The sequence below is a fragment of the Hetaerina americana genome, unplaced genomic scaffold (genome assembly GCF_022747635.1).
Source record: "Hetaerina americana unplaced genomic scaffold, ioHetAmer1.1.p SCAF_4, whole genome shotgun sequence".
In the NCBI taxonomy this organism is placed as follows: domain Eukaryota; kingdom Metazoa; phylum Arthropoda; class Insecta; order Odonata; family Calopterygidae; genus Hetaerina; species Hetaerina americana.
Window position 1 is genome coordinate 53,095,858 of NW_027286985.1, and position 27,896 is coordinate 53,123,753.

The 27,896-nt window shown below is 37.2% G+C and overlaps 2 protein-coding genes across 2 annotated transcripts in view; one reads left to right on the top strand and one right to left on the bottom strand.

Annotated features, from left to right (window-relative positions):
• Window positions 1-585, top strand: part of LOC139691766 (ribosome biogenesis protein BMS1 homolog) — a 28,330-nt gene extending 27,745 nt beyond the window's left edge. Inside the window, exon 22 of the mRNA XM_071589622.1 lies at window positions 214-585. Within this exon, the coding sequence (XP_071445723.1) occupies window positions 214-420 (207 nt within the window). The 3' untranslated portion in view covers window positions 421-585. The remainder of the gene's footprint in view (window positions 1-213) is intronic.
• On the bottom strand, window positions 571-27,786 carry melt (ventricular zone expressed PH domain-containing protein melted). The gene is made up of 19 exons (XM_071589623.1): window positions 27,747-27,786; window positions 27,297-27,427; window positions 27,038-27,198; window positions 26,696-26,840; window positions 26,445-26,619; window positions 26,011-26,174; window positions 20,936-21,145; window positions 19,225-19,469; window positions 16,448-16,843; window positions 15,084-15,386; window positions 14,721-14,836; window positions 13,646-14,004; window positions 12,653-12,788; window positions 11,883-12,022; window positions 9,763-9,891; window positions 8,919-9,176; window positions 2,948-3,011; window positions 2,632-2,878; window positions 571-983 (listed from the first exon to the last, which is right to left on the bottom strand). The coding sequence occupies exons 2-18, from the start codon at window positions 27,342-27,344 to the stop codon at window positions 2,646-2,648; spliced, it is 3,282 nt and encodes a 1,093-aa protein (XP_071445724.1). The 5' UTR covers window positions 27,345-27,427; window positions 27,747-27,786; the 3' UTR covers window positions 571-983; window positions 2,632-2,645.
• Window positions 27,787-27,896: the final 110 nt, after the last annotated feature.

A 27,896-nucleotide genomic window follows, 5' to 3' on the forward strand; every position in this document is an offset into this window, starting at 1 on the left:
AGAATGGCTCCTTACTGAACTCAATATTTGTATTCAAGTTTTGGTGTAAAGAGGTGTAAGGTCACTAAGGGTTTTTCACCATTTTCTAATTATTGGAAATATTGGACTCCGTTTTGGAACGTATTAATTTTCTTGTGTTTATATTTGAATTCAAATGTTCTTTTTTCCTTCAAAATGAAATTTATCTGATATAAAAATAAAATGTGTCTACAGGTTGCAGCTCTAATGAAGAGGATAAAAGTCACCTACAATCAAAAGCAAATCAAGTTGAGGAAGGATATGCATAAAAGGATAACTGAGCATAGGAAGGCATTGGCTGAAGAGGGAGAGAAAAGAGCTCAAAGGGAAAAGAAGCAGAGGAAGCAGATTTTCAGAACTAAAAGCAAATCATCCAATAAAGTTGGGGGAAAGGGTAGATGATTTCTTATGGGTGTCGGTGCCAAGTTATTGCAGTCCCATGTTTCAAAATGTGAATATCATTAGAAAGAGAAGACCATGCTGTATATATATTTCACACATTTTGTTGTTGGAATATAAATGATTATTAATTTTTAAATAAATCATCCAGCATTGAAAGTAACATAAATAAATTTTATTTTAAGTACAAACTGTGGCATAAACTATTTCAAAAATATACAAATAATGTGATGCCTACAACTTATGTTATAAATATTTGCATTGATTTCTTCAAGTCAGTAGCTGATAAAATTATATGAGCAAATACATTATCATGGTTAACTTTCAAACATGTCAATAGATATTTATAAAAATTTTCATGGGTAATTACAGTTAGATGGGAGCCTTAAGGTACATAAAAACTTGAGCAGGTCAAGTTCAGATTAAAAAAAAAATTATTTTTCGAAAGACAGACAAGCGCATTAAAAAAATCTGCACCATGTATTTACACACTTCAATTTGGAATGACTTAGAAAGACAGTCGGCAGTGACAAAAAGAGCCTAAAAATCTCTCACTGTAGGTGTATCTGAAAAAGAAGTACAATTTTATTTTAGAATGGGTTTTTTAAATGGGTGGAATTAGAGCTTTTCATCGACAAATAGTAAAAAAAAATGCAATAGTTCATATGAGAGTAACAAATTCCCATAGTTTCAATGTGGAGTACATATGCCAAAATGTAACTATGTGAAATGCTCATAGCAAAAGAGTTGCACAAAAAATGAAATCTTGAAATACAAGTAATCTGATGAACAATAAAATAATTCAAACCCTACTAATTGAAAATCAAGCTTTTCCAATGTACGTAGAAAGACTTTGATATGATCTCTTTGAACTAGGAAATTTAAGTTTTGTGCATCAAGCAAAACTTAAGACTTGATCTCAAAAGGTGCCAATTTCACACAAAACTTCCACTCTGAAAATCACTGGCAATCTAGAAACTATCAATACCATAAATACAATAACAAGGTTGCAAGAAAACTTGTCTAAATTAGACAAATTAACTAATAAAGAACGATTTTGTTATGGACATAAATTATTTGATTCCTAATTGATACGGGATCTAGTATATATACCAAGTGCAGAAAAGAGGGGCCATCATCAAAGAAGAACTAAAATGTTAGCATTTCACTGCTGGTCATGTCATAACCATCATAGGAAATTTCACTGAGGTGGGTTGTCAGTAGTCATGAGGTATCATTCAACTATTTCTCTTAAATAGTCATCTGCTTTCTCAATGGAATTCCAAGACTTCATAACCTTTGTTCAAGCAGTTGATTTTTTATCTGGCATGGGTGCTTATTTAGAGTAATGATCATTACTCCGGCCAGCACAGCTCTAGGGGTCATTGGAACGCACAAGGTCGCAGTCCATGGGTAGAGAGGACCCTACCCATGGACTGCGACCTGACTGGCACTTACCCATGGACTGAATAATTGTAACTGCACAAAAACTTTAATTCTATCAATAATCAAACACATTTTTCCATACTAATTATTTCCTCTTACCAGTGATAACTGACGATGATTGAACATACAGTAAATAACTCAATGGAGGTTAATATGAAACAAATTGTACAAGGCTGCTAGCATTGTACATAGCTCAGATAACATTAATTAGGCATGAGGAAAAATTAAGATCACAGCCATGAGAGAATTATTGCAAATTTAACAGCATGTGATGTTAAAAGCCATTGGTCCAGAAAAAATCCATCACTACAAAGTTATCATCAGGATAATTATACCTCTGACAAAAAAAAACATTTGTACTGCTGAGTACCAAGCATGCATTTCAGCAAGGTCTAATTACATAAAATTTCATATCCTTAAATCCTGGACATCAACATTTCACAATATGTATCCCCCCATTTTATGGCAATTTATTAGGTAGAAAATCTGATTAACGGTGAGAATTCAATGAAGAAAGATTTTTCCCTTCATACATTAAGAATACATTTCAACTGAAAATGCAATCATGGGAAGTACTGAAAGATCTGGTGCTTTCCCGGCGTATTAGTTGGGTGAATTCTTCTCGGGTCTTCCACCGGGTCAATGGCTCCATAGCTGCCGGCAGCTATGGAGCCATTGACCCGGTGGAAGACCTGAGAAGAATGGGAAGTACTCACTGATAGAATAAGAACATGAAGTAATCGCAAATTAAACACCGCTATGACTCACCAAGTTGGAGAGCACTAAACAGCAGTTCTCATCCCTGCCCCTCTTGCAGGCAGAGAATTACTTTTCCCACTGGCAACACCTGAGGCATTGGTGCTGCCATCACCTCCTCTTGCTTGTGAGTGTGCAACAGCTATCGATAGCCACTGTACCCACTCTTCTGCATTGTGTCCATCTTTCGGCTTGAGTACTAGAGATCGATCCCCTGTGAATATCTCAAATGCTTTTGGTATGTTACGGCCACCAGTCCCTCCCCCACTTCCCCCACCACCAGCCCCACTGCCCGTGAGTGCACCGAGACCAACGCCTCGCCCACCACGGCTCACTTTGACACTCCTTATCTGGTGTAACTCGATTGGGGTGGCTACTTCTTCCCGGTCATTCTAAATGAAAGAAGTAAACATTAGTGGCTAAACATAACAGCGGAATATCCTTAAATATTCATCAATCATTATGAATTTTAAATGTGACACCTGTCCCCAAAAATCACTACAGGCTACTGCAAAATGGACGCATTGGTATATATATTATATATTATTCATTGGAATGAACGCCTAACTCAAAAGCAAGTTTTACAGCTAATTTTCCCTCAAGTTTCAAAAGACCTTTATTTTTATGGCCACAAATGTCACTGGAAAACTACACTTAAAAAATGTAAAATAATTTAAAAAATTTTATTAAATTAATTATTCTAGGTAATCTACCGGTTAAGGTAGGATTTTGATGGACACAAGCTGCCATAAGGACCCAGACAATTTTCCTTGTCTCTCTTAACAAAACATAACCTAATGTTCCGCGTTATAACAAGCCCCTTTTCAATTCTGAATACTTCCTTCCTCCATTCCATCCAACATCCCCATCCTATTCCTACCACTTCCTTGCAAGTCTCGTTCTCCCCTTCTCCTCAGTCTTCAACATCCCATCGCCTATCAATATGCTTTGCACCTATCTTTCCTGTCGTGATTTCTGCCAATAATCCCATCTCCTCCCCACCATGCCTTGCAATTCCTTGTTTGTTTTCCCCTCTGTCCACTTGAACTTCTCCACACCCACACTTCAAAAGCCTCCAATCTATGCCTATCATCCTGCTTCAATAGCCATGTTCCTGCGCCAACGTAAGTATGCTCTCTGTCTAAGTTTTAACCTGCCTTATCTTAATACCTATCCCTGTTATTCATTCCCTACCTGTCAAAGCTTCTTAGGCTAATGCAATTCTCCTAATGCCCCCACTACTTGGATCATTTTGGTCCAAAAGACTTCCGAGATTAGTAAACTGTTCTACCTGCTCCAGTATTTGCTGTCCTATTTTAATGTTTAACTTAGCTTTTCTCTTCTTCAAAAACCTTATAAACATCGTTTTATTTATATTTATTCCCACCCAATACCTATTTCACTGACTTTCCGAAGCACTCAGTAAAGTTTGCAACCCCTTGGCTTACTAACAAACTAAACCTTGGTCATCAGGAAACCTAACTGATTTTACTAATTCCCAACCAACTTTCATTCCTATCTCCAGTTCTTCCCAATCCTCTTCAATTATTTCCTCCACGTATACGTTGAATAGTGCAGGTGATTATGGACAACCCTCCCTCAATCTTCTTCGTAACACTTCCTATCCAGACTCCTTAAGCACCACTTGCATCTGAGCAATCTGAGACATGGACAGGTAGCAGATAAATCTCATATCCCTCTAATCTACCCCTATTTTCTGCAATACATTCATTTATTATACTCAATTTACCCTATCAAACTTCTTTTTGAAATCTAAGAAACAGACAAATCCTGATTGTATTTAATGTTCCCCCTATTAGAAAACCTCATTACTGCTATGAAAATATGCATGACTCTCACCTTTTTAAACCCAAATTGATTACCTCATTACTGCTATGAAAATATGCATGACTCTCACCTTTTTAAACCCAAATTGATTATCTCCTATGTCATCATTTGCCCTGTTCTCCATCCTCTTAATTGGTGATGATGGGAACCACTATAACTGCATGTCAAGTCAAACTTATGGTCCTGCAATCCTCACATATGGATGCCTTTACCTTTTTGGGAATAGGAACAAATGCTGATCTGTGATTTGTTGTATCAAACTGACAAATCTGACAGTCTTCCAGCCAAATTCCTTTCTCATAAATGCTATGAATTAGTTCATTGACTCTCCCACCAACATTCACCTAAACCTTAAGGTAGTTTCACAAGAATGTTATCTAACCCCACGGCCTTATTTGATTTCAATTCCCTAAACTATTTATCAATCTATCTTGCTATCAAGTAATCCTGAGCCTAAGCTATCCTCATCTAAATCATATTCTCTTCCTAATACTAATCTTGCTGGCTTAATGTTTTTATCATACAGTTCTTCAATATATTCCTTCCATCTCTCTTGGATCTTTTCTGATTTGACTAACACTGTTCCTGACTTAACTTTGATGTTTAGCAATGACTTCCCCTTCTTACTTCCTCACAGGGTTTAACCTTGCTATATGGCAAACCAATTTCACCCTTTCCCAGCAAACTATCCATGTCCTCACTCTGCATCTTCCACCTTACTTCTCCTTTCACTCCACTTGTTTATTATTTATATCTTTGTACTTTCACCACCATCTCTTCCTTCACCTACCACTTCGTTTCAATCACCTTAAACTATGAAATACTCCCCCCAGAAACACCTTCCATTATGTCCTCTAAATGATTGTATATCCTATCGACTTCTTCCTCTTTATGATTGCTCAGTGGCATTTATACCTGAACAATGATAAAATTTGTTTGTTCCACTTTTATTTCTATGGATAGTATTCTATCAGTCGTTTGCTCTAGGTTTACAAAACTTCCTACTTTTTTATTCAATATTAATGCCACCCCTCACTCGCTCACTTACCCATTGCTGTATATTATTCAGTAACTATCACTTCAGTAATCCCACTATCCTTTCATTTTACCTCAAACAGACCTAAAACATGTATACTTCCTCTATTTTTCCCAGTATGGCTATTGGGATGGGCTGGTCCAAGAAGCTATTGAGATATCCACTTCCAGAAGAATCACTTGAATGGGGAATCAGGTTTTCAATTATGTAATACCTGGAGATCTATTCTAAAATGCGGAGCAGTAAGCAGGAAAAATAAAAGGCCAATAAAAGCAGTGGTCTTCAGAATAATCAGAAGACACTTGATCCCAGGAAAAACATATGTGTAGGGGAAAAAAGCAATAAAACGGCAATCAGATGCCCAAACGACAATGACCAAGTTGAAATGTAATGAAATAATTGACTTTGTAATTCCACACACTTTATTTAAAAACACACGACCCAGGTTTCGACGTTGAACGTCATCATCAGGTGGTCCTCATAGAAGCACGCTGGCTATATATACCTTCTGATCATAGGAGGGGGGGGTTGGTCAGAGAGGGAGGTCGGAGGGGTAAAAAGGTTACAATGTAGCTGGGAAGAAAAGAGAATTACATTTTTGATTTAGAAGAGTGGTAGGTCTAGGAGTGGGGAGTGGGAGGGATACAAAATTTCGTTGGCAAGATCATCTTTCCAACGGACACATTTCAAAATTTCTAACTGCTCCAAAGCATCGAGCCTTTGACCTTTTTCTTCAAAATGAATAATTTTTGTCACAAAGTCACTTTTGTGATCACTTTCGATGAGGTGTTTTGCAAAGAGGGATGTTATGTTCTTATTTTTTACTTTTTTTTTTCTCCTCAGCCTACCCTCTCATTAATAATGTATTTTGTTGGTTAAGATATGTAGACGATGTCTTCTGTGTGTGGACAGGTTCTGATAGGCAACTAGATCAGTTTCTAGCACATCTAAATTCTATCAATTCTAATGTACAATTCACGTGTGAAAAAGAGGAAAAAGGTTCCCTGAATTTCCTCGACCTATCCATTTCTAAAGACAAAGATGGGTTACAGTATTCCATTTTTAGGAAAGAAATGTATACAGACCAATTAATTAATTCCTCTTCAAGGCATTGCTTCACCCAAAAGCTTTCGGCATTTCATGCAATGATCCACCGTTTGACCGCTATCCCTATGTCAAAATTCAATGTAAATAAGGAACTTAATGTAATTAAAACGTTAGCAGTAAACAATGGGTATTCAGAAGATCTAATAAATAAACTTTACCGGAATAAACTTACAAAAATAGCCTTAAGCCACATTTACAACCCCGAACATGTAAAAGATCCCACTGCCAAATGGCGGAGAATACTATATCTTGGGACTATTTCTCAAAAAGTAATTAAAAGTTTACCTAAAGAAAAAATTAAATGTGCCTTTTACAGTCGTTCATGCCTTAAGAACCTGATCTCTCACACTAAAGACAAAGTCCCCGAAAACGAGAGGAGTGGAGTGTATGAGTTAAAGTGCTCGGATTGTAGCACAAAGTATATTGGACAAACAGGACGGAAATTTAAAGAAAGGATTAAAGAACACCAAACATGTGTAAAAAATAAGAACATAACATCCCTCTTTGCAAAACACCTCATCGAAAGTGATCACAAAAGTGACTTTGTGACAAAAATTATTCATTTTGAAGAAAAAGGTCAAAGGCTCGATGCTTTGGAGCAGTTAGAAATTTTGAAATGTGTCCGTTGGAAAGATGATCTTGCCAACGAAATTTTGTATCCCTCCCACTCCCCACTCCTAGACCTACCACTCTTCTAAATCAAAAATGTAATTCTCTTTTCTTCCCAGCTACATTGTAACCTTTTTACCCCTCCGACCTCCCTCTCTGACCAACCCCCCCCTCCTATGATCAGAAGGTATATATAGCCAGCGTGCTTCTATGAGGACCACCTGATGATGACGTTCAACGTCGAAACCTGAGTCGTGTGTTTTTAAATAAAGTGTGTGGAATTACAAAGTCAATTATTTCATTACATTTCAATATGTTATGCAAATTCCACAAAGTTACGCCTGAGACAACAAATGACCAAGTTGGTTATCAAAATGTTGGCAGCAATGTAGACTCTAACCAAGGGGAAGACCCAAGTCGATTTCACTCACCATACCCAGTCCATTAATTCATTTATGTAAGTTTTATGATTTTTCAAGAATATGCTAAAATCCAGATTACTTATAATTTGATACTTCGTTTTCTAATAATTATTAATAAATGGGGTTTTTGAAATTCATTGATTAAATGCTAAAATATAAAGGTCAATGATACAAATTCAGAAAATAATAATGTCATTGCATCTTTAATCATGACTGCCTACATTGAATATATTTGTCTTAGTAGTCATTTCGCATTATATGAAGGAGAAAAAGTTACCACATGTTAAAAGCAGTTAAGTGCCGCACTGAAAACTACTTTACTAAATCTTAATTTATTATCATAGTTATTTTAGAAAATTGTAAGTTATCGCTCTGTCTATTCAATTTGTGATTTTGAAACATTTCAAAGATGATCACAGCATTTTATTAAAAAAACTTTGTGCCTCTTGCTTGCTTTGTCATTTCTAGAGCATGTCAACCCTTAAATTTATATAACATAACCAAGAGTAAACAAAATTTGGTGGTATGAGATGAAAACAAAAGTCAATCAAACTATGCACTGCCGACAGCTTTAAACTAAAAATTGGATAACCCATGGTTTCATATTCAACGGTTAGAAAATGGTCATCATAGAGTTCCTTAAATTTAACTGCTAGTAGTTAGCTTAGCTGATAACTAGTTAACTAAAATGTTTAACCATGAGTAATGATAGTGGCACTAAATGACTAAGGAACTACTTTAACAAGGCATTAAACATACTATGTATCACTTAACAATCATATCATACAACAAGGAACAACTAATTGTTAATTCTTTCTCAGAAATTAAAGATGCACCTAATATTAACAACTTCTGTGGCAATAAAATTTGGAGATTTTAAATCCTATAAGCAGACAGCAATTAATTATATCAATTAATACAGAGGTTCCCAAACTTTAGTCCTAAGGCATAATCTGAACACTGTACATCATTTGATTCAACCCATGATATACTCTAAGGGTACGGTAGATTATGTCAAAAGATTTTGATACTTGAAATGAGGCACTTAAATTCCAAACAAAAAAGATTATGAAAATGAAACTTACATTCTAAGTTCAATCAATTCACAGAAAGTTAACATTTTCTTATTGATAGATTGAAGATCAAAACTAGACTGTTGATAGATAAGTACCACTGATACTTCTGGAAGGACCTTTGTGACCAGCAGAATGAAAAGGTTTGGCATCTTTTATTTAGAACATTAGGGAAATAATTTAGTATAAACACTTTCAACTTACAGTTCCTTTCACAGTAAGATGACCACCAGAGAGTGTAAAATATCGTGTCCTCCACCTTTTGAAGAGTCTCCAGCGTCCTCTCTTTTTCTCCTGAAGCTGGCCCTCAATTACAGGGGCTCCTCCTTCAGTTAAGAAACCAACAGCTCTGTCAGGGTGGTTGCACAGAAAACAGCCCCACTGTCTAAAAGCTCCCCCATTATACTCAAATACATCAAAAAATCCTGAATTTCTGAGTTCATTCAGCAATGATTCTTGATCCTAGAATGTGGAAAATGAAAAAAGTGACCATTGAATCCTATAGGAAATGACAGAGTTTAAAGAGGAGCATAAGAAGCAGGAACACAAAGAAATTCATCACTTTAATAAGATCCAAATATAATGAACAATAAATTTAAGATACATAATTTAAAATTAGGAAATATGTAATCACAAAAAACTTCTCCAACAAATTCTGACAAAAAGGAATCTTAATGCAAGGAAAAATTAGTCGAAACAAATTCTATTAAAAGGCATGCAACTTGATCTCTTTAGTTTAAAATATTAGACCACTAAAATCTCTCAAACAAACACAACCATTTTCATCAGAACTTGGTCATTTTTTTGAATTGACGTTTGAAAAGATCAACTCTTTATGACCCAGCTAAACATATTTTCACATTTGGATAACCATCCTTCACATAAAATCCAACCTAAAGGTATTCAAGGGTCAAAAGTGTACCATGAAACTTTCATTTATAGAAAGAAATGGGAAAGATATTTATTAGTAAAAATGCCCACAGCACCACAGCGCTTTCATTAATAGACCTTTTTTTATCTTAATAACAATCATCAATGAAAATCTTACCTTACTACAGGGAAATGCTGATGTAACAAGGGTCACGAAAGTCTTGTTTTCACATTTGAGTATATCCCAACAGTTTTTTAGGCTACTCACAGATGTGTCCCGAGAACTAAGAGCAGATTGTGATCTTGCCTGAAGAAAGAAAGAATTCTGACTCAATTTTTTCACATCATGTACAAAACTTAAACATAATATTATGCAAGATATTCATTCAATTTATTGACATTAAGAAGCACATTACTATTAGCAGATGAAATATCGTTCCTTAACAAAGGAATTTGGAAAACTAAACTTTACAAGAAAATATGTACATTGTAGAATATTAAGCAACAACATTCCACCATTAAGTTCAAAATTATCATTAACAACTAAGTTGTAAGCTCATAGGAAACCCACAAGGGAACACCTTCAGTGCAAGAAATTGTGCTCAGAGGCAGTGCATAAGGGTAGCGAGTAAGATAGTGACAGAAAAACTCATACAGTGTACGAGGGTCATCCGGAAAGTAGTACCCGTTCGTGAAATAAAGACACAAAAGTAAATATTAACAAACATAAAAAATTTTATTTGAAAGAGGATACTTTAAACTACTTCTCAACATAATCTCCAAGCAAATTAAGGCATTTGTCATAACGTGTGACAAGTTTCTGTATTCCTGCTGCATAGTCCTTCGCCGCCAGCTCATTGAGATACGCGAGGGACCCATCTTGCACAAATTTTTGCATAATGCAGATGGTGTTTAACAATTTCATGAACAATTGTTCGAGAAACATTGGGAAAATGCTCACAGATGTCATCAATTGTGACGCGCCGATCGTTCCTCACGAATTCGTCAACTGAGCTCACCAGTTGGTCTGTAATGACAGACGGTCTCCCCGAACGCTCATCGTCGTGTGTGTTCCCCCTCCCCATGTTGAAGTTGCGACACCACCGCCGAACAGACGACTCGTCCATTACATTGTCTCCATACACCTCCTTTAATTGGCGATGAATATCACATGGGCGAACGTTTCTTGCATTGAGGAATTTAATCACTGCCCTCACTTCACAACTGGCGGCGTTCTCAATTTTTTTAAACATTGTAAACAATCACGGAAACAACACAGGCAATGCTAGCGTCACGCAACTTGGCTCAGAGAAGGCAGACAAGCCACTGAAGCTATCTGACCTTGTCCAGCGGCTACTCGCGTCGTCAGCACTTCATGCGGCACGAACGGGTACTACTTTCCGGATGACCCTCGTATTTTCCTATTAACGATTACAGGATGTGCATGGTTGATTGCATGTTTTGTGCTAATCTCTGGTGAGGGTTATTATCCATAAATCATCACTTTGATTGCGTATGAGATACTGTTTTGCAAGTCAGTTTCAAGCACATGGATTTCTTATGGCAGGATCCCTGGTGTGAGTTGAAATTGCATTTCTATTCCGCAAAGTTGGAGCATTATATGGAGGGCATCAACAAACTGGAGCAGAATTAGATGATATATGAGCCTAAAAGGACACTATATAAATTGAAAAATAAAAATAATTTATCAAAAAAAAATTAAGGCGATTTAATTTCTGAAATGACTTCTCAAACCACCATTGTACGCTAAAATAAACCATCTAGATGGTTTGAAAGAAGCACACAAAATACATGCAAAAATGTTATGAATGAAATTTAACTACATTTCAGGGTGGACCACCCCATTATGGTTCTGAGGTTTGCATGTATGTAAAGAAGTTGATACAGTTTGTAATCAGCCAACTAGTTTTCCATCTACCATATCACAATATACCATGAAAATAAAATAAATATTTTCATTACGCTTGAATAAAATCCCATGTTGATGGGATTTCCATGTAATTCCCAAGGATAAAAAACTCATGTGCTTTCTAATTCTTACACTTTAGACACCATGATTTAATAAAAATTGCACTACAAAAAGCTAGGTAATCCATACTCACACCTCTAAATTAAAGGGAAAACACATTTTGCATAATCAAAAACTATTTCAATAAAAGCACAAAATATAATAGCACAACTGGTATTTGAACAAAACAAATAAAAACTTGTGCACAGAAAATATGGGCAGAGCATGCAAGTTAGAGACTAAAAAGAAATGACAATGTATATTTTTACCTGAAGCGCTAAGAACATCAAATGGATCCAGACACGTGGATTTCTAGTCTTCATCGTAAAAAACGTGCGACTGTAAAGGCAGTGCTCCCCCCGCCCCTGGCACGCAAAGTGGAGCTTTGCAAGTTTCTTGGCTTTCCTCTCTTCAAAGAAGAGTAGGAGTAACATGCACACGTGTATGGAAACAAAAAGACAGGGCGGAACACAAATTAAAACAGAACAACATGCCTATACCTGCCAAATATAAAATACAAAAGCCAAGTACTAATTATTGAGCCATGAAGTTTGCTTGCATTGCATTTATCTCGTTCGTGCATGATATGCCACATGCAGGATTTTTGTAGTGAAAGGTAATGTGATTGACATTTAAAAAATTTATTTTCTTGATAAATAAAGAGTAAAAAATTATGGTTTTACACAGTTAAACCAAGGTTATTTCCCAATGTGATTTGCAGGGTTCAGAATAGATCATAAATATTACTTCACTGGTATAAACTTCATTATTCAATAAAGAATGCCTTTAGTAAATATGATATCCTAGACAACGAATTTCCTGCAAAAAATCTACATATTAAGAAAATAATGATTTATTCATAATGGCAGAAAAACTCGCAATTTTACATTAGGCTGATTTATTGTCCCAAGCAGTTATATAAAATTAAGATTTTGTTGGGCATGTTTATCATTTTGAAAATTAAGAACCAAAACATTGAAGTTTATACAGTCTTGTGTCAAAGAAAGAAAAATAGTTTAACTAATAACAAAATAAATACCCTCTATAGTGCATTTGGCAGGAGGAGGTATCTTCACCGACACTTTGTCCATGTAGGCTTTAATTTTGTCCAGATGTTTCTCACAGAAGTGCTGAACTGTATCCCTCATCGGAAATGGTTCAAATACACTGATCCTCTGAAAGAATTTAAACATGCAAAAAAATTTAGTCTATAGTTTTATGAATACACCATAAGTGAATATTTAAATCATACAGATTATTTCTTTAAATGTGAGGCATAATGAATAAAAATTAATTTTTAAATCTCTAATAAAATGAAACAATGGTAATATACAGTAAGGCAAGTTTGGATACATTATGACATAAGATTCTTGTTTACTCATCAGGGTTTTTTACACATGGTGCGGTGCTCAAATCCGGAAAAATATCAATTTGTATTTTTACGTCATATAGATGTTCCAAAGGAGGTTGCAATTGACATTCTTGAAGCCAAAGGCATCTATTTAACAGTCATAACCTCAAAATGGCCCAGATGTTACACACAAGTGCAGAGTACAATCGAAGAGCCACTATTATTGAAAGTGTTTGCACAGGGCGTTATATTTTGAAATAGTTAGACTCTTCTGGTACCCCAGATCAACTGTTTACAATATTGTGGCTAAGTATAATGCTTCAGAGAAGTCTAGGGAAGGTTTCGCTAACCCAGCGAGGAATTCTCATTCTAGGAAACGTGTGCTTGTCCGGATTTAAGATCCGCAAGCTGTATACTTGCTAATCTTATAAGTCAGCTGGGCACTCATGATATTTATCAGTACAATCTGCCAGTGCAGAATTGTTGAGGCTAACTGGAAAACTTACACACTCAAGCCAAGGAATAAACATACAAAAGTCTGAGAGAGAAAAGGCTAAATATTAGATTTAAGAAAATGAAACCACTGCACACAAAGAATCTCAATTCATCATGCCTCCTAAAATACAAATCTTTTAAAAGTAATTAGAAGGCAAGACAGCATTTAACACTTATTGCGCTCACCTGGGAAGCAGGCATATTTTGCTGACCATTCCCTGGAGATATAATAGTCACGCTCGTGTTATTTGCATTGTTGTGGTTCCTGCGATGCTGCACAATGGGTGGTGGAGGTGGTGGGGCGATGGCCATCTGGGAGGAAGAGAGGGTGGGCATTGGGAGAACTGGGGGTGGGGAGGAAGATGATGACGATGAGATCATGGAAGGTGAGAATGGAGGAGGCAAGGATGGGGTTGTTGATATGGCATTTCCTGACTGACTCAGGGGGCTACTGGTTCCACCACTGTATGGATGGTAGGGTGAAGGGGATGATGAATGATGAAGGCGGTGAATGGATGAGTGAGCTGCAGGCAGAAGTGTTGGCACTGCGGTAAAAATGACATAGAATCAAAATAAGGCAAAATTAATTTTAACATCTAAGAATTCACCAAGAAAAACCTATGCAAGTACATAATTAAACTGCTATTCAAAGTTTTCTACTATGTTTGTATCGCAGGTGCTCACATACATTCAGAAATACAGCTTGTCAACTATGTACGAGGAGAGTTAGAAAGGATCTCCGAATCACCTCCAGATGTCTGAGCTAGCGCAATGATTTTCCCACATTGTAATATGTAATCTTTTATGAGTAAACACGTAACATATCAGTGCTCTGGGAAGAGATCTGTGGTGCCGAGGCCTCTCTGTTGTTGTCCCCATGTAGTGGTTGGTGAAGATGGAAAAAATTGAGATTCAAGCAGTGATTAGATACTTCATAAAGAAAGGTTTGATTCAATCAGATTTCCATCTCCTCCCAAAGCTAAAAATTTTCCTCGGTGGACAGAGATTCTCCACAAACAAAGAGCAAACAGCCACAGTAAACGGGTATTTTGCAGGCCTGAAGGAATCTTATTTTCGAGATTGTATGAAGACATTGAAAAATCATTGGAACGAGTGCATTAGTGTACAGGGAGAATGCATTAGAAAATAAAAACGTTTCACGGAGGTAAGTCGCTTATTTCTATTCCACTCCAAGAACTTTTCCTATTACCCTCATAATATATATTAACACAGGTATTAGCATAAAAACTGAGCAACTTACATATATCTCCCCTGGATGCTGGATTTGTATGATGCAGGGGAAGTGGAGGGAATGAAACCAGCAATTCTTTTTCCTCTCTCAGCAGAGCGGCCCCACCACTAAGACTACCTCCTCCACTTTAAAAGATAAAATATTAAAAATTAGATATTAATAATACATCATTTTAAATTAAATTTTACATATTTTTCTCCTGATTCCATCATAAACTAAAATTTGAGCTTTTACTGCACATGCTCACAAATATTTTATTCTCTTATGTAATAAAATGTTTATTTTTAGAACATTTGGAACACATTGATGTGTGCATTGTGTTATTTCACTAAGTATCTGTACCATATTATGACCTTACTTTTATGTACTAACCTCATACTTTTGGTGGGACTGGCCGTGCCAGGTGATGTAGTCACTGTCACACCACCGCTGGACACATGGTTGTTAACTGGGAGCCCCACAATAGTTGATGGTTGGAGAACAAGATTATGCCGACTGCCAAGAGCTGCGACACTGTTTCGGTTGCTCCCACCTGCTCCCACTATTTGGTGGTGATGGATCGAGACAAGTCCACCCCCACTGCTCCCACCACCACTGCTGCCACCGCCAAGGTTTATTTGCTGACTTGAACTAAGACGTGTCATGCTCTTATGCAGACCCACTGATGATCCCACCCTGCTCCCCCCATTGGCACCACTCCCACCAACAACCACCCCACCACCACTCAAAGTGCCTCCAGAGGAGCCTCCACCATTGGCTATGCCCACGGTTGGTCCTTTTGAAATAAGAAAAAAAACTTATGCTATATTCACATAAGACTTGGGCATCTTTTTTAGAAAACGATTTGGAACCACATTAGGAGTTATGGGGCCATGAAGAAATTACTGAGATTATTACAATATTTGATGGCATATATGCTGCACCTTTTTCCAAAGTTATGGTTTAAAAAGATCACCCGTGTCTTATAAATGTCAACATTCAAACTCCATGGGTTAACATTTAGTACTGAATATTGTTTCTACCTTGGGAAGTCAGCACTACCTATTTTGAATCTAATATATTAAGATCATCATATTTACTTATATGTGTTTATTATTCAATTTAAGAATGTTGTAGTTGGGATAGTTATTATTATGCTCATTGCTATTATCTTACGTGAATATCATGTTGTTTGGTTCTGAAATGTTGAAAGAGGTTTGAACAAGATATCAAATGAACTTGATCGTATGTTATCACGACTTAAACAAAACAGCGAGGAACTAAGAAGGATCTAGAACTTAAAGAGGATAGGGCGTCCCTCTGGTGTAGATTGATAAAACGTTTCTTTTGCATGCCCTACTGAAATGAGGGTGTATCTTACATGCAATCAAACATGGTATACGATATAGTCTCTGATGAATACATGGATTATTTTTCTCAAATCAGAGCATGTAATTTCTTTAAAAATCACAAGGCTATGACTATAAAAAAATACCACTAGGGTTCCTCTCAGGCATCATTTTTGAGTGTTCTTTGCAAAATAATTGCAATAGTAGGACAAATACATTATAACCAATGTAAATATTCCCACACCAATGGGATGACCATTACTGGGATCATCCTGATTTTAAACCTCCCCTTTAATACCACTTACTGCCAGCTTTTTAATGAAATCTCTAATGCTTATCCAATAATTAGAGAATGGCTGAAAGACAACACTATTACTATCTTCCAAAGCATTTACAGAAGCAAGCTACGGCATACCTATGTTCAACCTTGTCATGCTCCGGTTGACATGCACTGCAGATCCAAGTCTGGTGGCACTCCTCGGTCGCGTTGGTGCACCTGCAGATGGGGGAGGTGGTGCTATGGGTCTTAGAAGTGGGTGGCCATTGTGGGGGTGATTGTGAGGGTGTGGGTGTTGGTGCAAATGGGTGTGATAAGGATGGAGGTGGAGGGGTAAACGAGAGACAGTGCCTGGAAATGCATCCCTGCGCCCACCCACTGGGTGGAACAGAAGTGATGATGGGGTGGCTGGGTTAGGAAGCTGCAATAGGTCCTGCTTGCTTCCTCCTCCCCCACTACTCCCACCATTCACCTTCACGATGGTCACACCACCAGGCATCTGATTCACAAGCTGGGAGTTGCTGCCACTGGAAAAACAACAGAAGAAATGACACAGATTGCAAAATACGAGCTAGTACTGCAATTCCTCATTTAGGTTTCAAAGGAGACCTACATTTTTCCAAATGGAAGTCGATTTGTGAGCAAAAGTTGACAGACGATATCATCATAATTTATGGGCATTTTGCTCAAATTAATCAATATTTACTCCTGATGTTCTAAAATTTTGGAAAACTATTGAGTAAATTTGACGGAAAGTAGATGTGTCATTTTGTACTTACTAAGTCACCCTCATTCTGAGAAAGCATCTTTACTCTTTTGAGCAATGGCATAAACATTTTCATAAAGGCACACAAAGGAAAACTGCTGCTTCTCTGATACCAAGGAGAGTTTCAAAAATTTAGGGAGATGGAAAATCTACAGTACAACTGAAATTCCATCTTGTATGTCTAGATCTGTGTGTTTACAATGACGCCTCAACACTCTTAGATTACTCAGACATGATGCCATTCTGTAAATCTTTTGTCCCTCGGTCAGTTGATGAGGAACCCACTGCACCCTAACTTTGTGGAAACGCAAGTTATCTTTGATAATGGCATGCACGGAGCCATAGCTAATGCCAAATGAACAAATTTCTTCCTCCATGACTAGTCGGTTTTCCCGGATAAGGCCATCAATCCTCCCTATCACATCAGGGGTAATAGCTCAATGGGCCTGTCCTGAGTGTGCATCGTCTTGCAGTAATGTGCATCCTTCTTGGAATCTCCTATGCCACTCATGCACAAAGGTCAGGGACATGCAGAATTCATGATACAGAGCAGACATGAGAAAATGAATTTCACATACTCCAGCACCGTCAGCTACCAGAAAATGAACCACACTCCTCAGCTCTCCTTTGCTTGCCTCCATTTCTACAGTCGGACAAACAAATCAGACAAGTCTGTGCACTAACAAGTACATAACCCAAAAACTGTTTACACCTGTCAGTTGTCATTATGCAGTTCTCCTACCACAGCGACAGCAGCATCAATTTGTAACAACAGTGTTACCACCTTTCGCGTGGACTGCTTAACTGGATGTGGAAAAGTGATTTGACCTCACCCAGGAATAACCTATCAGGGTACTCAAAATAAGCCAGACTCCAGCCAATTAAAGAGCTCCATGGCCTGACATTAAATACTGAATAGAGTGGCTAAAATGCAACAAACGTCATTTCAACCTGACGACACATCCAGGACGCGGTACAGTTGTTGTCATCCATACAATCTATACCATTGAAATTCCTAAAAGATTAATGAAGCCTTTATCAAGAACAGAGAAACCTAGGCTGGAATAAGTGGCCTCTCATATATATCTCAAAATGACAAAAAGGGAACGCTCCTGTTTAAAATGAGTCAAATACTAATTTATCTAGAGCACCCATCAAATTCCATAAGTTTTCCCAAAGATATCCAGGAAAGTGACTTGTTTCAAGTTTTCCAGGTTGGCAGACATTTTGTACATGCCAATACAAAGAAACGTGTCCATGAGACATTGTCAAGGAACATCAATGTGGGCATCACTCCTCCCATTTATCAGGACAGAACCTTTCCTAAAACGTGAAAAACTGAAATACTATGGTGTCTAGCTGAAAATCTCTAGCAGATGAACCAATATCATTTATGCCACAGACAAAGCATGAACACAGGTGAGCATTTAGGTCTCTTTACTCCTCCCATCAGGCATGCTGAGGCTGCACACCAAAATGGCCCCATAACATAAAAAATAGTACCACTATTACGTCATAATATCTGGCTGTATGGGGTGGTCACTAACTTGAGAAAAAACCAAACATCTATTGTAAAGGGTGCAGCAACATAACTTCCTTTTTTTTCAGATGCAAAACGCTTTCAGAAAAGGAAGTTATCCTACCACAACCTGTATAGTGGAATCCTCAAGGCTAATTTGAAATGCTGCCCGGTGAAAGAAGGATCGAGAGTGACATCGATCTTGGATTGATTATGACAACAGGCTATTACAATTTAGCTGAATCACAAGAATACAAAGAACATACTCCAACAACTGTAGATAAAATGACCATAAAGTAAACAGACACCAACTTCTGAAAGCTTCAAGAGCAGATTCTCATATCCCAATCCCTCCCTAAACCATCTACCAGCAATGCACTGATGTGATCAATACCATTTTCTCAAGATACAATGTTAATCAGGCACTTGCTTTCAGCAACCGACCCAAAAGCCTCGAAGTCAGTTATAATCTACAATGTAAATAGTGTTTAACATTAATACCTGAAATAAGACAAGAACATGCTGGGTGTGATAAGAAAAATCTTTGAGATAAGGGGAAAAGGTGATGGATGAACCCAACACTTTTCAAACATGAGTAATTAAGGGAAATAAATAAATCAAACCTTGTTTGAGGTTGGGGAGTGTGATTGTGCTGTCTTTGGGCAAGGGATGAGGCATCACTTGTACTTCCACTACTGTTGCTATTGTTATTATTTGCCTGTCGTACTTCAGCAAGCATCCGTTCTGTAAAAAGACTGGGGTATGAAGTGCACAACAGAGTAGCTTCCCGCAACAGAGTTCCTTGGCTGCCCCTATCTGCTTTAGGCAGGTGCTCAAGGACAAAGTTCAAAGCTTCCTCAGCACGGTCCTGAAATGCATAATGCAAAACATTTACTCCCTAATCTTTCCAAAATACCCACAGACTTTCAAACTTGTGAAATGAAAAGCATTGCATTCACACATATTTCACCCAGCCTGTCCAACTAAAGCAATTGGAAAATATGCCTTGCTTGATAACAACTTCTGAGTGTAAAAATCATTTGCCTTGATTGGAATAGGAACCTTGATCCAACGATGTCTGGCTGATTGCTTCAGTAAGTTAAGTTACCGAGGTGTCCTCTTACACTCTGAGATTTTGGGAGCTTTAAAGGAAGAAAATGCTGTGACAAAACTGTTGCATTGTAATGCACATTTACCAGATGACTCCGTTAATAGCTACTGTTGCAGCATTTCCAGCAGTTTCTTGGAATTTGCCTAAGGTGAAACACCCCTAATATTTACAGTGGGCTACAACCTCGTGGACTGTAGTGCATTGCGCAAAACTATTATTGCCTGTGACATTGTATGCATGGTATATCATCACAGCATCTTGTTCCTTTAAAACCCCCAAAACTGTTGCATTGTAATGCACATTTACCAGATGACTCCGTTAATAGCTACTGTTGCAGCATTTCCAGCAGTTTCTTGGAATTTGCCTAAGGTGAAACACCCCTAATGTTTACAGTGGGCTACAACCTCGTGGACTGTAGTGAATTGCGCAAAACTACTATTGCCCGTGACATTGTATGCACGGTATTTCATCACAGTATCTTGTTCCTTTAAAACCCCCAAAATCTCGGAGTGTATGAGAACACCTCAGTAGCTTAACTGGCTAAGTCCTTGGCCAGATATCAAGGGATCCAGGTCTAATCCCGGTCAAGACAAATGATTTTCACAAACTGATATTGTTGCAAGGTTTTTAAAAATATTGATAGGAATGAGCTCTTATGGCTAGTAATATATAATAAATCTAATATATAATAAATTCTTTGACCGTGTAATTCCCCCTCTCCCTCACTACATAACCTATCGTTTCAAACTCCTCCACTATCAGCCTCGTCCATTGGCTCTTGTCTTTTTCACAACCCCCCCCCTTCCCCCACACATGTAACACTATATATTCTTCGGATTGCCCTTACCCCTTCTCACTTCGACTTGTGTTGTAGTGACGATTACCCTTCAGTACGCTGAAGAGGGCTACTTAGTGGCCGAAATACGCGTATTCGTATTCACCTTTCTTATCCTCTCCTTTTTTACCTTTTACCCCTTTTACCTACCTCATTATCCTTTTTTACCTTTACCCCTTTTTGACTTGTGGCGCTAGCCAATTAATTTCATTTTCACTTTGTTTAGAAAGGTAAACTGTTTACGGCTATTGGAGTTTCAAATTTATTATAAGGTTTTTAAAGTCAAGCCTGAAACTATGAAGTTTAGAGTGAAACCTACTCAATTCCTGAAACATGTAATCCCGACTAAAACGCAAAATAAGAGAAAAAAGATCATGTGAATACCAACCTTGCTTATTTTTCCCACAGAGGAAACAACTTGAGCAGCAAGGCATAATGTGTTAGGATGGGAATCAGCAGCACCTTTGATTTGAGCTAAATGGTCAACAAGAATATGTGGACGGGATGATGCAAGGGCAAGGAAGACTTGCATGGCAGCAGGAGCAGTTGCGCCAGCACATAGATGCTCACACAACTGAGGCACACTGGGCTCCAACAGCTGTAATACAAAAATTTTTCTCTGCAATTAAACAGCATACATGGAATAGTAGGGATACAGCTCTCTTTAAGGGAAATGACAAACAAAATCATGATAGGACAACACCTAAACCATATGACCATTTAAAACTGCCCATCACACTCTTCTTTATAACTGGTTATCTGCTACAAAATAGTCGATCAAAAATTCCTCCATTCCTAAATTACAGATTTGGATTTCATGTCTTTGCAAAGAAGTTGGTGAACAAAAATTAGTTAAGCATACATATTAATTTGTAAAGATACATAATTGCAGGAATAAACCAGAAATTTTTAGGATTTAGGAGGACAGCATAATCATTTTAACATTTCCTCTTAGCTATCTGGATCAAGTGGACTTTACTTGCTAAACTTCCTCAAGCACCTTATAGCCAATTCCCTGTTCTTCTCATTTGAATCACAACTCTGCAATTAATAACAACACCTATTAGAATGTATGCCACTTAGTTCAAACCCTACAGGAATCCTAAATCCTTTTCACACTTAAATAATTGATGGATAAAATAGTTAATTACAAAGTAGTACATAAAAGATGCTTCCATCAATTTATTCACCTTATAAAAAATAGCTATCTATGAATTGACGCACTTTTTCAAATATATCTAGATTGTAATATTATACAGAGACTGCTCAGAAGAGATTACAAAAGTGATAATTTCTTAAGGCATCCTGGATTATATAACTTGGTCTTCTTCTTACCAGCATGATACTGATCAAGGTATTCAATTTTAAAATGGGATTTCTACTGCAGTACACCACAGCAAAGGACTTGTCTCAGGTATATCTTTGAAGAAATAAAAAAAAGAAGTATTTATACCTCAACACTAAATGGCAATTCACTAATCCTGCTTTTAATATAGACAAAGGTAGGTGTAGAGAGATGATGTACATTCTTATAATGAGAACTTTTATTGTGATGTTTTGTAAATGTGCAAGGCCATAGTGTGGTTTTAGGGTGCATTGATGTTTTTAGCATGGATGCATTGCTGGTTTTTTACCAGGTGCAGAACAACTATTGAGTTCATTTTGTCAGCAGACTAAAGGAAAGTTAGACGAGGAATAAATGCTATTTCAAGATTTTAATTATTCGTTACTTAATCGTAAAAATATTTTTCTGCACTGTGCAAGAATGTGCTTTATTTTAGTTTTGCTACATAATTAATAATGTTTCTTCTTCATTTTTACAGATTATTATTCATTTTACCAAGAGGCTAACAAGTATTGAAAAAATTGATTGCTTATTCTTTCTTATTTTAAAGTTTGACTCCAAAACACCAAAATAAAATACTGACTTCACTTTGTTAAATATAATGATGCATTTTTGCAACCCTTAATGAAAGGCTCCAGGTCAGAGGATACGCCATGTTGCTTACTATTCTTTCCAATTTATCATTTATGTAGTTACTAAACATTGAAATTAAATTTAAAATACTTCGCCTTTCCACATAAAACACTTTTATTACGACCTAGGTTTCGTTATGGTATAACATCATCAGGTAAAAATACAAGTCAAACACAGTATATATAGCCCTGGACAGAGGGGAAGAGGAGGGAGGGAGGAAAGCAAGGATTGGTTGAGGTAGGAATTGCAGGGAAATCTTTGTGGTTTTTCCGTGTCATGGTGTCAGATGCCAATATTTCAATAACTAACTTCCATCACCGCCCTCAGAGAACCTTGTACTTCAGGCTCACATGCCTTCTAGACTATAAAAATTGCCAAAGATACACAAGGATGGAACTCCCCTGAGCCCAATGGTGAGTACCTTTGGCTCTTCTACCTACTTCTTGACCAAGTATCTCAATAGCATATTTGCTCCTCCAGTGGGCAGATGTGAACTTTGCATAAAACTCAACTGAATTCATCAGAAATATCTTTGATATTCGACTGGACCCAACGGACATTTTCGTCAGCCTTGATGTTGTTTTCTAGTTTACATGTGTCCCTCTAAAGGAGACGCTTTAACTCCTGAAGCCTCACTTCAACAAGAATATCATGAGCTTATTCCACCACATGCTTACATCAACTCATTTTCTGTGCAATGGGAAATTCTTCAAACAAACAGATGGCATCACCATGCGCTCACCACTCTTACCAGTAATCGAAAACTTCTTCATGGAAGACTTTGAGGAGAGAGCTCTCTCTTCCACAAAGCAGAAACGCAAACATTTCCACTGCTATGTGGACAGTGCTTTATTGTCTGGCCCCACAGAACGAAGACACTCCAGGAGTTCCTGAACTACATGTGCTTGAACAATCAGCACCCAAACATCCAAGTTCACCATTTAGATAGAGCAAAACCACAGCTTACTATTTCTTGACATCCAGATTTAATGAAAGGAAGACTGTATTGGAAGCCGGCACACACATACCTCTAACTAAATGGACTGAATCACCAACAACCCTCCCAACAGAGAGCAACCCTTTCCATTCTCGCCCACTGAGCCCAATCTGCCATGGTAAAAGAAATATTGCCTTTTGAACTGAAACAACTAAAGATGACGCTCCACAAGAATGGATACAAGAGATGGATATCCATCCGGCCCTGAAAAGGTTCTTTGGCAAAGATCACCGGAAGGAGGCTCACATAGAAAACCTTCTGACTTCAGAAATTATCTCAAAGAAGGAAAAACTAATTATCCAATTATCAGAGTCTATCTTCCATACATTTACACCATTACAAGGCAAATCTTGAGGATATTGAGGAAACAAAAAAATAAATATAGTCCACAAGGCACAGGAGAAACTATGAAGCCATCTCATCAGGGGATTAAAGACTCCAGGAGTTCACCACATCCTAGGTGAGTACAAATAAAAATTCAATGTAAATAAGGGCTGCACAATAGAAACTAGAATGAAGGATCACAGAAGATAATGCATTAGACTGAGCAATTCTGAAAAATCAGCCACTGCAGAGCAAAGCCGGATGAATTCTCGCAGATGACACCAAACATATTAGCCGAACAAATGGCTACTGGGACCATCTGACATAGGACGCAATATACATCTCTCTGCTGAGAAAAAAACTTCAAAAAAGATACAGGATCCACCATCAGCCTGTGCCCCAGAAAATAAAGACAGCAAGGAGTAGAGACAATATGAGCAACAGCAAATCAGGAGTGACCATAGCCGAAAAAGTGGATACATACAGACAAAAAAAATCATGACCTGGTTTCAATGCCCTGAGGATGATGATGGAGTAGGAAATGTCGACAGCTGACACCCAGACCCAGTGGAAAACCTACAAATAATTTACCCAAATATGTATGTGGGGCGTATCGTTTCAATGTAATTATTACTAAAAAATAACAAAGATATCTGATTATTTCTGCATGTTCATTAATTATTACGCACACAATGTAGTGAATTACCACTATTAATACTGATTTGTTTATTTAAGGAAGCCATTGATTGAAGTCACTCTGCAGCATAAAGAAGATAGAGGCTTCCAGTGTGATTAAGCTCCTTCATTTAAAAGGTCACAATGCCCAATATATCCACGATGTTGGCTGTTTATGGAAATCACAGACGATCACAAGACGCAGTTGTACAGTGGAAAAGGAATTTTCATACTGGCCACTAGTCCCTTACGGATGATCCAAGAAGTAGAAGGCCATCACTCATGGACGATACTGTCCTGCCACAGTAAAGAAAGTGGAAGATTTTATCCCATGAGATGGAAGAGCAACAATCCAAATGATCTTGAATGAGAATGACTTTGTTCATGGCAGGGTGTGAAAAATTATTTACAAAGAACTGCACATGTCAAAGGTGTCAACCCACGGAGTGCCATGAATACCAAATCCTTTTTAGAAGCAAACATGGTACAAACTAAAATTTCAACCACAGCAAGACTGGCAATCAGAGCGCTGACTGAAATTTTGCCACATTCACCCTATTCTCGCGATCTTGCCCCATGTGACTTTTCCTGAATTCCTAGAATGTAAAAAACTACTGAGGAGTCAATTATTGGGCAGCACAAATGATATTATTCAAGAGGTGAAAAAATATTTTCGACACCATCTCATGAGTTCTACAATGAGAGCCTTTGAAAGGTCAAGAAACACAAGGAGATATTTATAACTATGGATGATGGCTATGAAGAGAAGTCTTAAGAATAGCAAATAAAAATTCTGGATTATTTTTAGTAATAATTAAAAGCTGCCGATACCCCCCTTGTAGTATTTAACAAATCTCCCTCTTTTGGGATGCAATGGATACAATTTGCTCATTTTGGATAAGGTGATGCTGATGATGGGGTTTCTATGATGGCCATTTGAAATGGGCTGAAACACTAAAATGCACTAAAAACACCAAATTAAAACACTCAAGGTGGTTTGTAAAGAAATAAATTGAAAATGGACTTTTAAAAATTAATACAGCTTATTTAGACTCCTTGCTAACCAACTAAAGAAGACATTATAGGATGCACCCATAGCAGGAAATGGTGGATGTTTAGATGGTACTCGAAAGGTCTGATAAATATTGTTGTCTTACATTATAATTACATTCAAAAGCTTATCACACAATGCATTTGAACCTTAAGTCACAACACATCATGGCACTAGAAATTATCCCATAACATTTGAGTTAGATCCTAAAATATTAATAACAGCTACCAGATTTTCTTGAATGACAAATCCCATTCAGATTTAACCAAGCTATTCAAGAGATTTAGAAACATTATCTTTCAGCAACTATATAATCCTCGAAGTAATCTGCATAAACATTATTTTTATCAAATGAGTCAGAAGCTGTCACAAACAAAATCCATATAATGAGCCAAACCAAACTAATTAATATACACATTACACAAAAAGTTCACTTACTGCAGGTTTATTCTTGGCAATGAGAGCAAATAAGCTGAGAAGAGCAAGACGTTCGGCATTCTCACATATGGGAAGAAGTGACACAAGTTCCAATGTATGTTCATGAAGAGCATCACTGTTCACCGCATAAATCTGCGGTAGTACCCTGGCCAATGCATAGTTACCTATGATTCCCCAAAAATAAAGACATTGGATACATTCTTCAAGCAGGTGAAATATGACATTAAATGCCATGAAAAGATAAAGCTAATTAGTACAGCCACCACTATGTAATAGCAATTTAAAGGTATTCGTTGGTATCAAGTACTGGCATACAAATTTAATTGACTGAGTTACAATTCAGCCAGAGCTTGAGCAAAAATATTGCTTTATAAAAATAATATCTGATGAGCAATAATTATATTAAAGGCTTCATTGTTAACATAACAACCAACCTGAGATTATTGAGTCAATGATAGGTTGAATATGTTGACTTAATAGATCAGCATTTTCAATTGCCGCCAGGGAGAGATAGGAAGACATATTCCTGGAGAGTTCCCGATTACCCTTATGCAGAAACTTCACAGCCACAGGCAAGGCACATTTCATTACCTCCTTCTTACTGTAATTCTAATTAAACATGGCGATTATGAGCAACGGTTACAGAGAGAAAGATTATCCAAAATGCGAAATAATACCTTCATACCAAAAATAAACAAGAGATGATATCGGAAGAGATTTTAGCATGAGGTGGATCTTCATCCTTCGGAGATGGTTTCAAGTTATGGCTAAGGCATGATTCAAGAAGTCCCACCAATGCAGCAGCATGTTTTTCGATGGAGCCGGTTTCTCTATACTCAGGAAATATTAATAATGATACGTCACATAACAAAAATTACATATTGTATGGATTAACCGTACAATAATTTTAACAAATTCCTTTAGGTTCATACAACCATTATCGAAACAATCATACATGTATTTAAAGAACCACCCTATTCCATAAATATTAAAGGAGTTTAAACATTTAATATTTATAAAATCATACCTGATGGCAGATGTAACTCTAGTAATACAAATTTCCACTACGCTTTGATCATTGTCATTATTTAAATAATCAGGCAAGCTAGTGATTTCGGAGATTTTATTTATTACTTCCGTCAGGTCATTTACAATTTCTTGATCTGCTACAGAGAATAGATCACCAGCCTGAAATAAACCAATTAAGTATACAAAACAGGGAATGGTTACGTACTTCATGGAATGTTCACGCATACGTTAAAATCTTAAAATACTTTTTAACTCACTTTTGATAAGTCTTTTTTGCTCAGAACTTGAGTGAATAGCTCATGCATCTTTGGGAGATCATCACTGGAATATGTTCCGGCTGGAAACACTTCTATACATACACGGCACAATTTTAGTACGGTGCACGTACCTTAAAACATAACAAATTATTACCTAGTGAGACAGATGACATTCAGTCATTACTGGAATGCCCTACTGCTTAATTTTAATTTTGCACAATTCGCAATGACATAATAAGAATTTCTAAGAATCAAAACGTTTATTTGACGTTTACGGTATGTACTGCAATTACAATTTGCTGCGTCGACAGTTCAATGAACGAAGTGTCAAGGAAAATGAATCGTGATTTAAAGTATATAAATACAAAATTAATGTAAAATATTGTTTTCCCACTTCCCGTTTTGATATCAACAATAACAACGCACAAAGAACAATAACATTGACCTTACCGACTCAAAACTTACGTAGGATCACGAATTGCCAGGTCCCTTCAGTCGGCGACGGGTACGCCCCTATCGTTAAGGTGAAGCACTAAAATTGACATTTGTGTTCCGATATTTTGCAGCGGGAATGTGAAGACAATGTTTTTGTTGATTTCT